Source organism: Moschus berezovskii, chromosome 9 (genome assembly GCF_049115385.1).
Source record: "Moschus berezovskii isolate FMDL1 chromosome 9, NW_MosBer_1.0, whole genome shotgun sequence".
Lineage (NCBI taxonomy): Eukaryota > Metazoa > Chordata > Mammalia > Artiodactyla > Moschidae > Moschus > Moschus berezovskii.
The window spans coordinates 58,505,205-58,519,051 of record NC_142468.1 but is presented as its reverse complement, the minus strand read 5'-3'; the positions used below and the strand labels follow the sequence as shown (position 1 = coordinate 58,519,051).

Genomic DNA, 13,847 nt, shown 5'->3' with positions numbered 1-13,847 from the left:
GAATCTTTGTCATAAAAGTCTAAAACCACTGCATTAGTCTCCTCTCAGACCCCTCTAAGTTCGCATGACTTAATTAACTGTATATTTATGTTTTACTCACTAAACCATAAGTATCTTGATGACAGCTACTGCCTTTGGAATCCTCCACAACAGTATCTTACAAAGAGTTGTCTTTCTCATATATACACAACTTTTTACTTAAATTCAGCAAATTAGAAGATTCCCAGCTTAAGTTTTGAGTCCATACTCGCCTGCAAAGAGATCCTGTGGCTCTTGATCTTGTTCCTCATGAATCCCATTTTCTTTGGAGCTACTGTTGACGGGAAGAAGGGAAGCAATTCTCTTTGGAGACTGGGGCTTACTCTGAAAACAAAGAAATACTTTGAATAAAATAATACCATTAAAAACAAACCTAGAGGACTTCCCTGGTGGTCCACTGGTTGAGACTTCCGTGCTTCTACTGCAGGGGACAGGGGTTCGATCCCTGCCTGGGGAACTAAAATCCTGCAAGCTGTTCACCATGGGCAAAAAAACCCAAAAAAACCCCCAACAAACAAACCTAGAAAGTGACTTTTGATGTATCCCTCAGTTGCTCCACCAGGTGTTTAAGGAAAGACAGGATCACTAGTCAGCTAGTTCAATAAGCAGCAGATGGTTACTAGTGATGTAACTGGACTGAGTGATCACAGCTATTAGTGTTAATTTCTAACACTATAACCCTGCTGAACCGCCCTACCCCACGGCACATGATGCCAATGTGGGTATGTGTATAAACAGATAATTTTCAAAAGACCCTCAGTTGATGACCTTTACTCTTTCAAATGCTGATGGGGCACATTCTAGTGTCAAGGATATCACACTAAGGTCCAGAATTCAAGCTCTGATCCTGACTTTCTTTGTGGCCTTAGCCGAACCATTCACTGACACCCAATTGTGTGGACATTACCAACCCTCCTCACAGGCAAAAGAAGGTGTAACATTTTACATCTAATGTTATTTGTAAATATAACTCATCTTTTCATCCTTAACTTATAGAGAGAGAAACAATTTTCAACCAGACTCGTGTTAGGCTAGCAGAAGAAAAACCAGCCATGCTTAGCCAACGGGCACATGGTGAAAATACAGTCAGTCCATGGCTTTTATCAAAAGCTCAGTGATCAGCTACAAACAAGGGTGGGGTGAGGCCCCAGACCGGTACCAGAGTGAACAAAGCTGGATTGTGTAGAAAATGAACAAAAGACTGGGAATCTGGCTTCAAAAGCCATGGTGTCATACTAGAAAGTTTTGAAGTCAGACCCTAAGGCCAAATCAGTTAAAAGACCTGACTTAAGGGATCTTTTATGAAACACTTCCTTAACAAATCTGAGGGGATTTGTTCCTTGGAAACAGGCCCTTTCTGACCAGATAAAGTGAAATGGCAGATTTATTGGGTACTCTGAATTTGCCATGCCAACAGCGCTATCCCAGTATTAGTGCCACCCTCAGGGAAAGAAACTGTAACCAATACATAGACTGATACTAGCAAACAATGTTGCTACTGAAATTGTTTATGGTAATAAAATTTAATGAGCTTTTAGTTGTATATGCTTAAATGTTACCAATTTTTTAAAATTTTTATTTAATAAATGGTACACAGCACAATGCCAAAAACATTAACAGCTAAAATTTCACCAAATGAAAAAAATACTCTAGAATACACAGTTGTAGAAAGCTACATTTATTTTACAACTGCCTCAAGCTGCAAAAAGAAAAAAACCCCAATGCCATACCTAAGTTATCCCTCTCTCAAAATAATGCCATTTATGTTATAAACCATGAGCACCCCATCAAAAGATGGGAACTGCTTTTGTTAATTCATTTTATATATATATATATATATGACTGTATCACTTTGCTATACACCTGAAACAAACACAACACTGTAAATAAAATATAGTACAATATAAAATAAAAATAAATAACAGACCTTTGGGTCTTTACACCGAGTTAGAGTGTCTCTGTTAGAGACACTGATTCTGTCTTTTAGCTGCTTCCACAATCTTAAAAAGACAACCAAAAAAAAATCACTGCAGAGACACAGACAACAACCAAAACCAAACCGCACACTTCCCTTCTGCCTCTTATGTTGCCAACCACTTTCTTACATACACACTTCTGTCCTATACATGCTCTGGTAGAGTAAAGGGAATCTCATGAAAACCCTTCTGACTTCTTTTAATTCAGTTCCCACTAATACCAGTTGCCTCGAGATGGAGATCTAGGAGAGATGAAACCTCAAGATACATTAAGAATATATGTATATCAATGTAATTTACTAGCAGCTCACCAGAGAGACTAAAGCAACAGGAAAAGCACTGGTTAGACTTTACCCCTTTTAAACAACACCTAGAAGAACCCATTCTTGTGACACGGAGATGAATAAAATCAGCTTTCCATTTCTGATTTACCATCTAAACTTGGAAGTTTAAAGATTAAGAACATTTTCTGAAGCAATGGTAAAACAGCTGTCTGGGAGAAAATATTTGCAAATGATTAGACCAACAAGGGCATAATTTCTAAAATATATAAATAGCTCATACAACTCAATAATAACAAAAAACAAGCAACCCGGGACTTTCCTGGTGGTCCAGTGGTTAAGAGTCTGCCTTCCAGTGCAGGGGATGAGGGTTCGATCCCTGGCTGGGGAACCAAGATCCCACACGCAGCAGGGCAACTGAGTCAGCATGCCACAACTAGAGAGAAACCCGGCCGCTGCAGCTAAGACTTGATGCAGCCAAAATTTAAAAAAAAAAAAAATTTTTTTATAAGAAACTCAATCAAAGAATGGGTAGAAGATCTAAAAAGACATACAGATTGCCAACAAGCACATGAAAAGGTGCTCAACATCACTAATTGTTAGAAAAATGTGAATCAAAACTACAAGATACTGCCTCACACTGGTCACAATGGCCATCACAAAAGTCTACAAAGAACAAATCTGGAGCGTGTGTAGAGAAAATGGAACCCTCCTACATTGTTGGTGGGAATACAAATTGATGCAGCAACTATGGAGAACTGTATAGAGATTCCTAGAAAAACTAAAAATAGAGTTGCCATATGATCAGCAATCCCACTCCTGGGCATAAACCCAAAGAAAACTCTAATTTGAAAATATACCCTCCCCCCAATGTTGAAAGCAGCATTATATACAACAGCCAAGACATGGACGCAACCTAAATGTCCATCAACGAGTATATGGGTAGACAAGATGTGCTAAATATATAAAAGGAATACTTGACCATATTGGATGGACTTACAGATCTTCATACTAAGTGAAGTCAGACAAAGACAAACATAATATCACTTATATATGGAATCCAAAAATATGATACAAATGAACTTATTTACAAAACAGAAACAGATTCAGACTCATTTTGTGTGGCAGAGACACACTGATCACAGAGTGGCAAATCAATACTAAAAATAAGGCGTGCTTTATAACCCATATTTAAAAAATCTCTTAACAAAACTCTGTTTGAAGGGGGTTAAATTTCTAGGCAAGAGATAAGACTATTTTCTGTGATGAATATAGTTTGCTTATGATGTAGTTAATAAAGCCAAAGAATGGATCTGCCTACTTCCCCTGCCTTCCCCTCTTTTTCTTAATAAAGGAATCATTCTTTCTTTTAGTGACAGAATCCTAGTCTAGAATATTCAATGGTTATTGACTCTCTTTGGCCGTTAACTCCGGCAGGTGGTTCTACTGATAAGTCTATTTAGAAAAGTTCAAGCGCTTCTGTTTATAATTACAAGACAGCCTAATCCTAATTCTCAGAGAGGCCCTAGAAAGATCTGCCAGCAAGAGAGCACTTCTGTTAAGAGCAAACAGGTATTTCTTGCCAATTACCAGCTTCAAACCATGAGGCTCAGGCTACTAATACAATTCCTTAGTTCAGGGAAGGACAGATGTGGGCTTCCTGTCCCTCAGAGCTAACACAGCCATTCAGTCCTGCCAAGTACTGCTGTGATTTCAGGTCTCTTCTGTACAGGTTAACTAGTGGTAATTCTTCCTCATGTTGCTCAACTGCTCTTTGCTCCAGGAAGAACCGCTGCTTTACACTCCAGGGACTGCAGAAGGGTAATACAGTTGAAATTCTCAATAGCATTTAGAGGATGAATCCATATAATAAAACTCTGGAAACAGCACTTCTGGAGAACAAGGGTATATATTCATTTTCCAATGGAAAAATTAGGGCAATTTAATTAAGTCAAGATGGAGCTACAGAATGGTGTGACAAGAAAAGGACAACTAGGAATAAGTCAACCTCAGAAACGACAGCATCCATAAGTCTTTAAAAATTACCCTGGAAGCATGAGATATTGTTCCTTTTGCCACATTTACTTCTGGGGAGAAATGAGCTAAGTGGAGGTAGTATATTAGTCTTCTATCATGGCTGTGACAAGTTACTGCACATTTAACAGATTAAACAATGCAAATTTATTATAGTTCTGTGGAAGTCAATACAGGTCTCACTGGGCTAAAATCAAGGTATCATCAGGGCTGCATTCCTTTCTGGAGGTTCGAGGGAAGAATCTGCTTCCTTGCTTTTTCTAGCTTCTAGAAGTTGCCTATATTCCTGGGTTTATGGCCTGCTTCCTCCATTTTCAAAGGCAAAAATGTTACAGCTCTCTTTGCCTTTCACCTAAAGATTATCACTCTCTGTCTCTTCCATTTTTAAAAAATCCTTATTGTTGCACTGGGTTTACTTAGATAATCCAGGATAATTTCCCTTACTGTCAGCCAGGGCTTCCCTGGTGGCGCAGCAGTCAAGAATTCACCTGCAGTGCAGGAGACTGGGTTCGATCCCTGGGTTGGGAAGATCCCCTGGAGGGCATGGCAATCCACTCCAGTATTCTTGCCTGGAGAATCCCACGGACACAGGAACCTGGCAGGCTATAGTCCACAGAGTCGCAAAGAGTCAGACATGACTGAAGTGACCAAGCACAAGATCAGCTTATTAGCCACCTTAATTACTTGGTAATATAAAACATTCACAGGTTCTGAGATTAGGAGTAGACATGTTGGGGAGGAGGCAGTTATGATTCCTACCACAAGCAGCAACTCCTTTCCACACCACATTTCAAAAATGGCACAGATACACTAAAAGTGCCTGTGCTTAGGAGAATGGACATTTAGTGTCCGCTGGATTTGATGCATCTTATTCTACAAACTGGGTGAATATCCAACTAACCCAAATGATTTCACAGTATTACCCCCTCTCATAATTTAAGGAATTAAGGTAGGGAATCTTATCTGGGGTCCCTGAGTCACAGAATTCAGGAGGGGGTCTATGAATTAAAATAGGAATAATAAAATTACAATTTACTTTTCATTAACCTCTAACTGAAATTCAGCATTTTCTTCAATTATAAAGATAGGCAATAAATTATGAGTAGTAGCAGTACCTGAGTATAACTAACAGAAATTAGATATTTTTATATGATCTTATAGTTATAGACCTCAAAATTTCATTAAAAAAAAATCACGGTTATTAGACCTATCCCTAGATATTAATTAAAGCACTTTTAAAAAAGCATATGTCACTAATATAAAATTGTTTTAATGTTTTGATGATTAGATTTCAGTACAATTGGTTTCCTGTGTAATATTATGTATTTTATACGTTTAAAAACATTATTCTGAGATGGGTCCATAGGCTTCCTTGGACTGCTGATGAGTCCATGACATACAAAAGATAAAGAACCTCTAAGTTAGTTCATCTAAGACTAATGAAAATGTAAAAGAGGAGCTAGAAGGGTAACTAAGTCTGAGGCTGACTACTGAGCTAGTTAAGGAAAACTATGAGCAAGCGCAGTGGAGACCTCAAAGTGAAAGGTTATCCATGAGATAATAAAATTTAGCTACAGATATTCTACTGAATCCTCTGGTGCAGTTTCCATACCAAATTTTTGGGATCTCAAACAAGTATAACTTAGAAGGGCCCCAAATTGCAGAAGGATCAGAGTACTAATGGTACATTAGCTTCTAAACTGAAAAAGCAAAACGAACCCAGTTCAAATCTGCTCTGCAAGCAAAATGAAGCCCCAGCTGTCCATTTGACTAAGCAAAAGGATAAGCCAGAAAAAGTTGAGCAACAGGCTTTTCCTGGAAATGAGATACTTATGGCTACTTGCTCTAGTAACTATAAACGACTCATGATTTACTTATGCCAGCAATTACTAAAGAGGGCTGAGAAGCTCTGACAACCAAAGGAGAGAAATTAGAGTGCTCTTTTTCCTCTCTCCCCTGCCAACCAACCAAACTGCAAGAGGCCAAGACACTAGAATTACCCTGATACCTGAATAAGCAAAGGGGCAGTAATTCCCTATAGAAACTAGAAGTCAGATTGCAACAGTGTTGCTTCTTGCATAAGCCCCAAACTCTAATTTTAAATAAATTTTCAGTTCAGTTCAGTCACTCAGTTGTATCCAACTCTTTGTGACCCCATGAATCACAGCACGTCAGGCCTCCCTGTCCATCACCAACTCCTGGAGTTCACTCAAACCTACCTCCATCGAGTCGGTGATGCCATCCAGCCATCTCCTTCTCTGTCGTCCCCTTCTCCTCCTGCCCCCAATCCCTCCCAGCATCAGAGTCTTTTCCAGTGAGTCAACTCTTCGCATGAAGTTGGGTTTTTACTCAGTTCAGTCACTCAGTGGTGTCCAACTATTTGCGACCCCATGAACTACATCACACCAGGATTCCCTATCCATCACCAACTCCCAGAGCTTGCTCAAACTCTTGTTCATCCATACCATCATCTCATCCTCTGCCGTCCTGGGTTCTTATTAGTCATCTTCAAAAGTCTTCTCTCATGCTCTTTCCTCCAAAAGTATTTTATAACTACTTTTGTTAGCTTCTCCTCCATAATCTTGAAAGCTAAGTTAACTGCTAGTACTAGTCTATGATCGAAACCAATGAGTCTATGTACTTCAGAAAAATCTAAACTTATTAAAAGTTTACAATTTGAGCTGAGCATTAAAATGAATCTTTAGCCATAATACCAGTTACTCATTTTCCAAAAGCATCTGTATCAGACCTGTGTGGGAAATGTGTAATTTCAACTTCTGATCTTTTGATCAGATCTGACCACCTGATGTGATATCAGTTCCAAAAATAAGTGTTTGAGACAACATGTTTATAGAAAATACACACACTAGATGGACACTTACCCAAGACTACTTACTAATATTAGTCATACATGACTGTACCATTAGCTAAAGCAACAAAGCAATAAATCTGTTTTAAAATATACTGTTGTATAAATTAATTTTCAGAAGTCTGATTAGGAACAGAGAAGAGACAGCATCAAGAAACTTACTCAGGACATGTTACACCTTTGGGAATAGCCATCATATATTCTGCAAACAAAGAATTAAAATATTGCCAGCCAAACTATCAATTTCCTTAGGGCTTTTAATGAATTTACCAAAGTACATCCAGATCTAAAAAAGTTATCCTGTAAGTACTCTAAAGGAAATAATCTAGTTTTAAAAAAGAGCTAAGATTGTAAAACGGTGCAGCTGCGATGGAAAACAGTATGGAGGTTCCCCAAAAGCTTAAAAATAGAACTACTTTATGATCCAACAAACCCATTTCTGAGTACGAATATCTGAAAGAACTGAAAGCAGAGTCTCAAAGAGATATCTGCACACCCATAGCAGCACTACTCACAAGAGCCAAAAGGTAGAAGCAACCCACATGCCCACCGGGGTATGTCTGGATAAAAGAAAATGTGGTAAAGTGATGGAATATTATTCAGCCTTAAAAAAGGAAGGAAATTACGATACATGTTACAATATGGATGAATCCTGAGGATACTGTGCTAAGTGAAATAAACCAGTAATAAGAAGACAAATACTGTATGACTCTACTTATATGAGGTTATCTAAATCAGTCAAGTTCATAGAAACAGAAAGGAGAATGGGGTTACCAGGGGCTGAGGGGAGAGGTGTAAGGGGTGCTGTTACTTAACAGGTACAGAATTTCAGAACTACAGGAGATCTGTTTCACACAAATGTGAGTACACTTAACACTGCTAAACTATGCAATTTAAAATGGTCACAATAAATTTTTGTTGTGTTTTATATCACAATTCCCCCAGGGACACATGTTATATTATACAGGTAGGACTGGATTCTAAAAATGCCATGTCCTTTTTTGTCTAAATGTTAATATATAACTTAGGTTTGTATAATTCTCTGCAGCCCATAAACACTGTCAGTCAGAAGCTAGCTGTTATCCTTGACTTCTGACTACCAATAAAAGCAAGTGATATTGTTCTTTAGTCTTAAACACCAGTGGGAATATGTAAATAAGTCTTGATCAGACAAAAGCAATCTTTTTTAAGACATGACTTTTCAAATCCCTTGCTATTTTGTCTTTATCCTATTTCTTTTTTTGGCCATTTTTCTAATTATGAGGGTTTTAATTTAAGAGTAAGAGTGATGAGGAAAATCTAATTGGTGTAATGAATCATCAAACAAAGAAGTCACCAGATTTGCCAAAATTTGAACGGAGGATATCATTAATCTGTTTTCCTCCATTTTCTCAGTATGAGCAAGGCTGTTCATAGTTCTCTTATTCAGAGGGCAAGTCTAATGGTGATCCTGACATATTGCTGAAAAGAGATGGGCATATCAGAACTTCTGGGAGGGCAGATAAAGAACTTATTTCAATTTTATCATTCAGGTTTAGAAGTATGCAAATAAGACCAGTGAGGTCAAATGAGATGTAAAAATATGTATGCCATTTACTCTTTTCAACAGAATAATTTTAAGAGTTAGGAGACCCAAAGAGTGGCTTCAATTTAGTCTCTCCTTTTACTAAAGGAAAAATTAACCCTTTTCTAGAACTAAGAAAGTTTTAACTAAATCAATACATATCTAGATTCAGGTCCAAATACTCAAATAACATATTTAGAATTTTAGACCATTTTATTCCTAAGACCACAAAGTAAGAGGCATAAAGAAGATAAGGCCTTAGGTATTCTCAAGAATCAGACTTTCCCCAAGCTGTTTTTCAAGTTTAAGACAATGATTTCAGATTTGTTTTAATAATTCTTTTAACTCCAGTCTATGGGCTTCCCAGATGGCTCAGTGGGTAAAGAATCCTCCTGCAATGCAGGAGACACAGGAGACTCGAGTTCCATCCCTCGGTTGGGAATATCCCCTGGAGGAGGAAATAGATACCCACTCCAGTATTCGCCAAAAAATCCCATGGACAGAGGAGCCTGGCGGGCTACAGTCCGAAGGGTCCCAAAGATGACTGAGCGACTAAGCTTGCACATCTCTCATTCAAATAACTGGTTTGTATATCCTAAAATGCATATCATGGGCAGCTCCTTCAGTTATAAATCAAATCATATTTTTATTACTGAATTAACAAAGCCTCTTGGGCTCCAAAAGAGAGCAGATGGGATGATTAACAGCAGCAGCTGTTACATCAATGTCCAGGAACTCACATGCATACCATAAAAGAGTTTTAAAATTTACATGCCTCAGCCTCTCAATTCTTCAGTGCTCCTTTCTTTGCCTCCAACATGCAACAAAATACAGTATGAAGATAAAGCTACTGAAGTCATTATATGCCTACTTGGACGGCTTTTAATCAAATCAATCTTATTACTAGTTTGATATTAATCACTTTTAGGATTAACTTTTCTAATCCATTATTAGATTTTGTGGGTTTTAATTCTTCATGTAATTCGAGTTTACAAAATGCTCAACTGTCCTATGTGTTTTACAGGTATTCTAATTTAATCCTCACAATAATGGTGGAGGTAAATACTCTGACTATTCACATTTTACACATGAGAAAACTGTACAGAGTAAATAAGTATCCTGTGCAAGGTTAAGCCAGCAAGTAACAGAGTCTGGATTTAAATCAGCCTTCGGGCCCACATTATTACTTTATTTTTCAATCATTTTAAGATACAGAAGCACTGCAATCCATCTCCTCACACTGGCTCACAAGTAAAGCAATTATTATAATATAATCTGTATTAATGACTATTTAACACTCTTAACTGGTGAGGAATCTTGGGGTCTTGGATTCCTAAAGATTAACTTCAGGACAGGCTGCTAAAATAAATTACTTATAGGTGGCATTTTAGGTCCCTCAGCAACTCAATTTTCCTGGATCAAAATCTAAATAAAAAATAATTTGACTTTCTGTGGTAGAACAAGTTCACTTTGACCCCCTCCTCCTTCCCTTAGATGAAAATTATGCGAAGTATTTTCACTGTGTTAGGAGACAGAAGTATCAATAACTCTGGGAAGTAACCTGGTGAGATCAATCAAATCACAATCTCTTGAACTTAGAGAACTTCAGAAAAATAATACATCATTCCAGGGTCTTTTTTGAAAAATAAATCATCATTTGCCTATGTGACCAATCACTTTCAGGGCTAGAGTATCTATTTTTAGATGTTCAGTTTATCTACCAGCCCAGCAGTTATCAACAGTGGCTGATATGAGAGAATTCTTCATGGTTTATGAGATAATTACTAAAGGAATAGACTAAAGATTTGTTTTAAATGGAATAGAAAACAACTAAATTAGCAGCAAAAGTTATTTCCTGGAATAACAGAGACTTCATTAGACAGTTTGAGTTGTTATATTAGCATCAGCAAATACTTTTTAGATGGGATTATGAGCTTAATCCCTAAATCAGTACATGGAAAATTCTATTAATTATCCCAGAAGGTACTATGATGAAACAAACTTTTCCTGACATGAGACAAGCCTCAAATTTCTCAGATGCATGCCTGCATAAAGAATTTAAAGCTGTTTACTCATTCACATACTGTGCAGCTACTATGAAGACAAGCATTATCCAAGATAAAAAAACACATAAAGTCACTCCTAGCACTGAAGAAGTTTTCAATCTGGAACTAACTGTACCAAACAATATGAATCAGTATTCCTTATAAAACAGACCCAAACATCTCCACTGGTTCCAGAACTGACTACTGTACTGATTTCCACATTCCACATATAAAGGTTAGTTTTTCCCAATACCTAACACTCAGATATTACTATGAAAAACACCATTTCCTCCTTGCATTTACAGATTTGCTCCCAGTGAGGTACTTAAAACACATCCCTTTACAAGAGACAGAGCTTTCTCCATGTAGTGATTTACCTGGCAGGACGTTTTGTTCAACCAACATCTGGCAGGATTTTCCTGGAGATCAAAGGAGTCAACCTAATTCTCATAGATAAATATCCAGAAAGGGCCTCTGGTAACTACTGAGTCAAGGACTGAGCACAAACACACACATTGAGCTAAAGGCGGCTTCCCTGATGGCTCAGCGGCAAAGAATCCACCTGACAATGCAGGAGATGAGGGCTTGATACCTGAGCGGGAAGATCCCCTGGAGAAAGAAATAGCAACTCACTTCAATACTCTTGCCTGGGAAATATCATGGACCAGAGGAGCCTAGCTGGATACAGTCCATGGGGTCTCAAAGAGTCAGACACGACTTGGCGACTAAAGAACAACAAACTGAGCTGAGGAAAGGATTTGTGGACAGGTCACTATCCTGGGCAACGCCAGATAACACCATTCATCCAACCTTGGTACAGTAAGGCGAGGGAAAGGAAAGTCAGCTTCCCACTCCCTTATTTTGATCTATTAAATCAGCTGGGCAGGAAATCACCAGCAAAACAGCCCCCTGGGTCCGTGGGGTCACCACACGGCAGGGCCAAATGCCTGCCTTGGCGGCTCTTAGCTGTCCAGTATCTCTGCTGAGAAGCCACCACACCCCTCACTTCTCACTGTCCGCCCAGGAGTGGGGAAGCCAAGGTTCTCCGTCTCCGTGTTCATCTAGAATCCAAGCCACGACTACTGTCACCAACGCAAGGTCTTGCCAGGCCCGCTGTGCCCAGCCTCCCCGACCCTCGCTTAGCCTCTCTTTCCTTTCGGGGCGCTCCCCCACCTGCCCCGAAGGGTGAGAACTCACGACAGCCGCGGCGCCGGTGAAAATATCCTCCCCCTCGGTGTCGCTGTCCCCGGCCTCGGGTTCTGAGCCCCCGACCGCCCCCTCGGACTCCGGCTCCAGGCCGGGGAAGGGCGGAGGGAGTCTCTCCGAAGCGCTACAGCCACCACCACCCGACGCCATCTTCCTCCACCCGCGGCGGAAGCCGCAACAACAACTTTATAGAGAGATAGGACCGCGAGCACAGCGTTCCAGCGGAGCTAAGGGGGATGGCAGCCACTAGCCCCGAGGGATGCGCGGGGAGGGGGCGCGGGGGCGAGGCCTTCAGACTGGGGGCGGGGCGGGGCTGGCCGGCGGCTCCTGCCCAGCCAATCCGAGCCCTAGATCGCGACGCGGTTATCCTAACCAGGGGGCAGACGAGCAGGAAAAAAAGACTTAAGGAGGTTGGAATCAAGATTGCTGGAAGAAATATAGATAACCTCAGATATGCAGATGACACCACCCTTTTGGCAGAAAACGCAGAGGAACCAAAGAGCTTCTTGATGAAAGTGAGAGGAGAGTGAAAAAGCTGGCTTAAAACTCAGCATTCAAAAAACTAAGATCATAGCATCCAGGTCCCATCACTTCATGGCAAAGAGATGAGGAAACAATGGAAACAGTCAAAGACTTTATCTTCTTGGGCTCCAAAATACACTGCAGATGGTGAACGTAGCCATGAAACTAAAAGACGCTTCCTCCTTGGAAGAAAAGCTATGACCAACCTAGACAGCCTATTAAAAAGCAGAGACATTACTTTGCCAACAAAGGTCCTTCTAGTCAAAGCTAAGATTTTTCCAGTAGTCATGTATGGATGTGAGAGTTGGACTATAAAGAAAGCTGAGTGCTGAAGAATTGATGTTTTTGAACTGTGGTGCTAGAGAAGACTCTTGAGAGTCCCTTGGACTGCAAACAGATCAAACCAGTCAATCCTAAAAGAAATCAGCCTGGACTATTCACTGGAAGGGCTGATGCTAAAGCTCCAATACTTTGGCCACCTGATGTGAAGAACTGACTCATTAAAAAAGACCCTGATGCTGGGAAAGACTGAAGGCAGGAGAAAGGGAGGACAGAGAATGAGATGGTTAGATGGCATCACCGACTAGATGGACATGAGTTTGAGCAAGCTCTGGGAGTTGGTGATGGACTGGGAAGCCTGGTGTGCTGCAGTTCATGGGATCACAAAGAGTCAGACAGGACTGAGCAACTAAACTGAACTGAGGGAACCCGAGGTTCTACAGTCTCTTTGCACTCTGGATCACTTTAACTACTGGGTTTTTTAAGCAGAAGAACCAAGTCTGAAAACTTTCACATGCCACCAACTCATACCAAGCACAGTGGCTACACAGAGATTCAATATATATTTTTGATTGCGATATCTGGACAGATAAATAGTAAAAGTTTCGCTATTCTTTTGAGAATGTTTAGTTAATTCATTCAAGAAACGGATACTGAAGATCAAAGGAGAATCCCATGGACAGATGATCCCAGCAGGCTACAGTCCATGGAGTTGCAAGAGTTCAACACTTAGGGACTAAATCACCACCCCCATTGCATGCCTGGCACCCTGCTATGCATTTGAGATACAGAAATAAACACGCTTCTGGTTCACTAGGCACTTGAGGGAGATAGGCATGTAAATGGACAGTCCTATAATGTGCTGTGGGAGCACAGTAAAAGAGAGCATCAATTCTGTTTGAAGTCGAGAGACTTCAAAGAGGAAGTGAGACTTCAGAGTCCTAAATTTGGTCGCAAAGCAGTTAGGATTCTCTCAACTGCTGTGGAGTAAGCGGAGTGGAACAGATGGTGGGGGACTTATTAAACTCTGAG

General features: G+C 40.0%; 1 protein-coding gene across 3 annotated transcripts in view; it reads right to left on the bottom strand.

The window, feature by feature from the left end:
- SNX1 (sorting nexin 1) overlaps positions 1-12,268 on the bottom strand; it is a 39,373-nt gene extending 27,105 nt beyond the window's left edge. The window contains exons 1-2 of one of the 3 annotated variants that reach the window (XR_016038219.1): positions 11,982-12,268; positions 252-363 (exon numbers count right to left, since the gene is read on the bottom strand). Coding sequence is in view for 2 of the 3 variants with exons in the window: in XM_088839684.1 (XP_088695810.1) it covers positions 252-363; positions 11,982-12,164 (295 nt within the window). In the remaining variant the exon portion in view is untranslated. The remainder of the gene's footprint in view (positions 1-251; positions 364-11,981) is intronic. The other 2 variants (XM_088839684.1, XM_055435904.2) reach the window with 2 other exon arrangements.
- Positions 12,269-13,847: the final 1,579 nt, after the last annotated feature.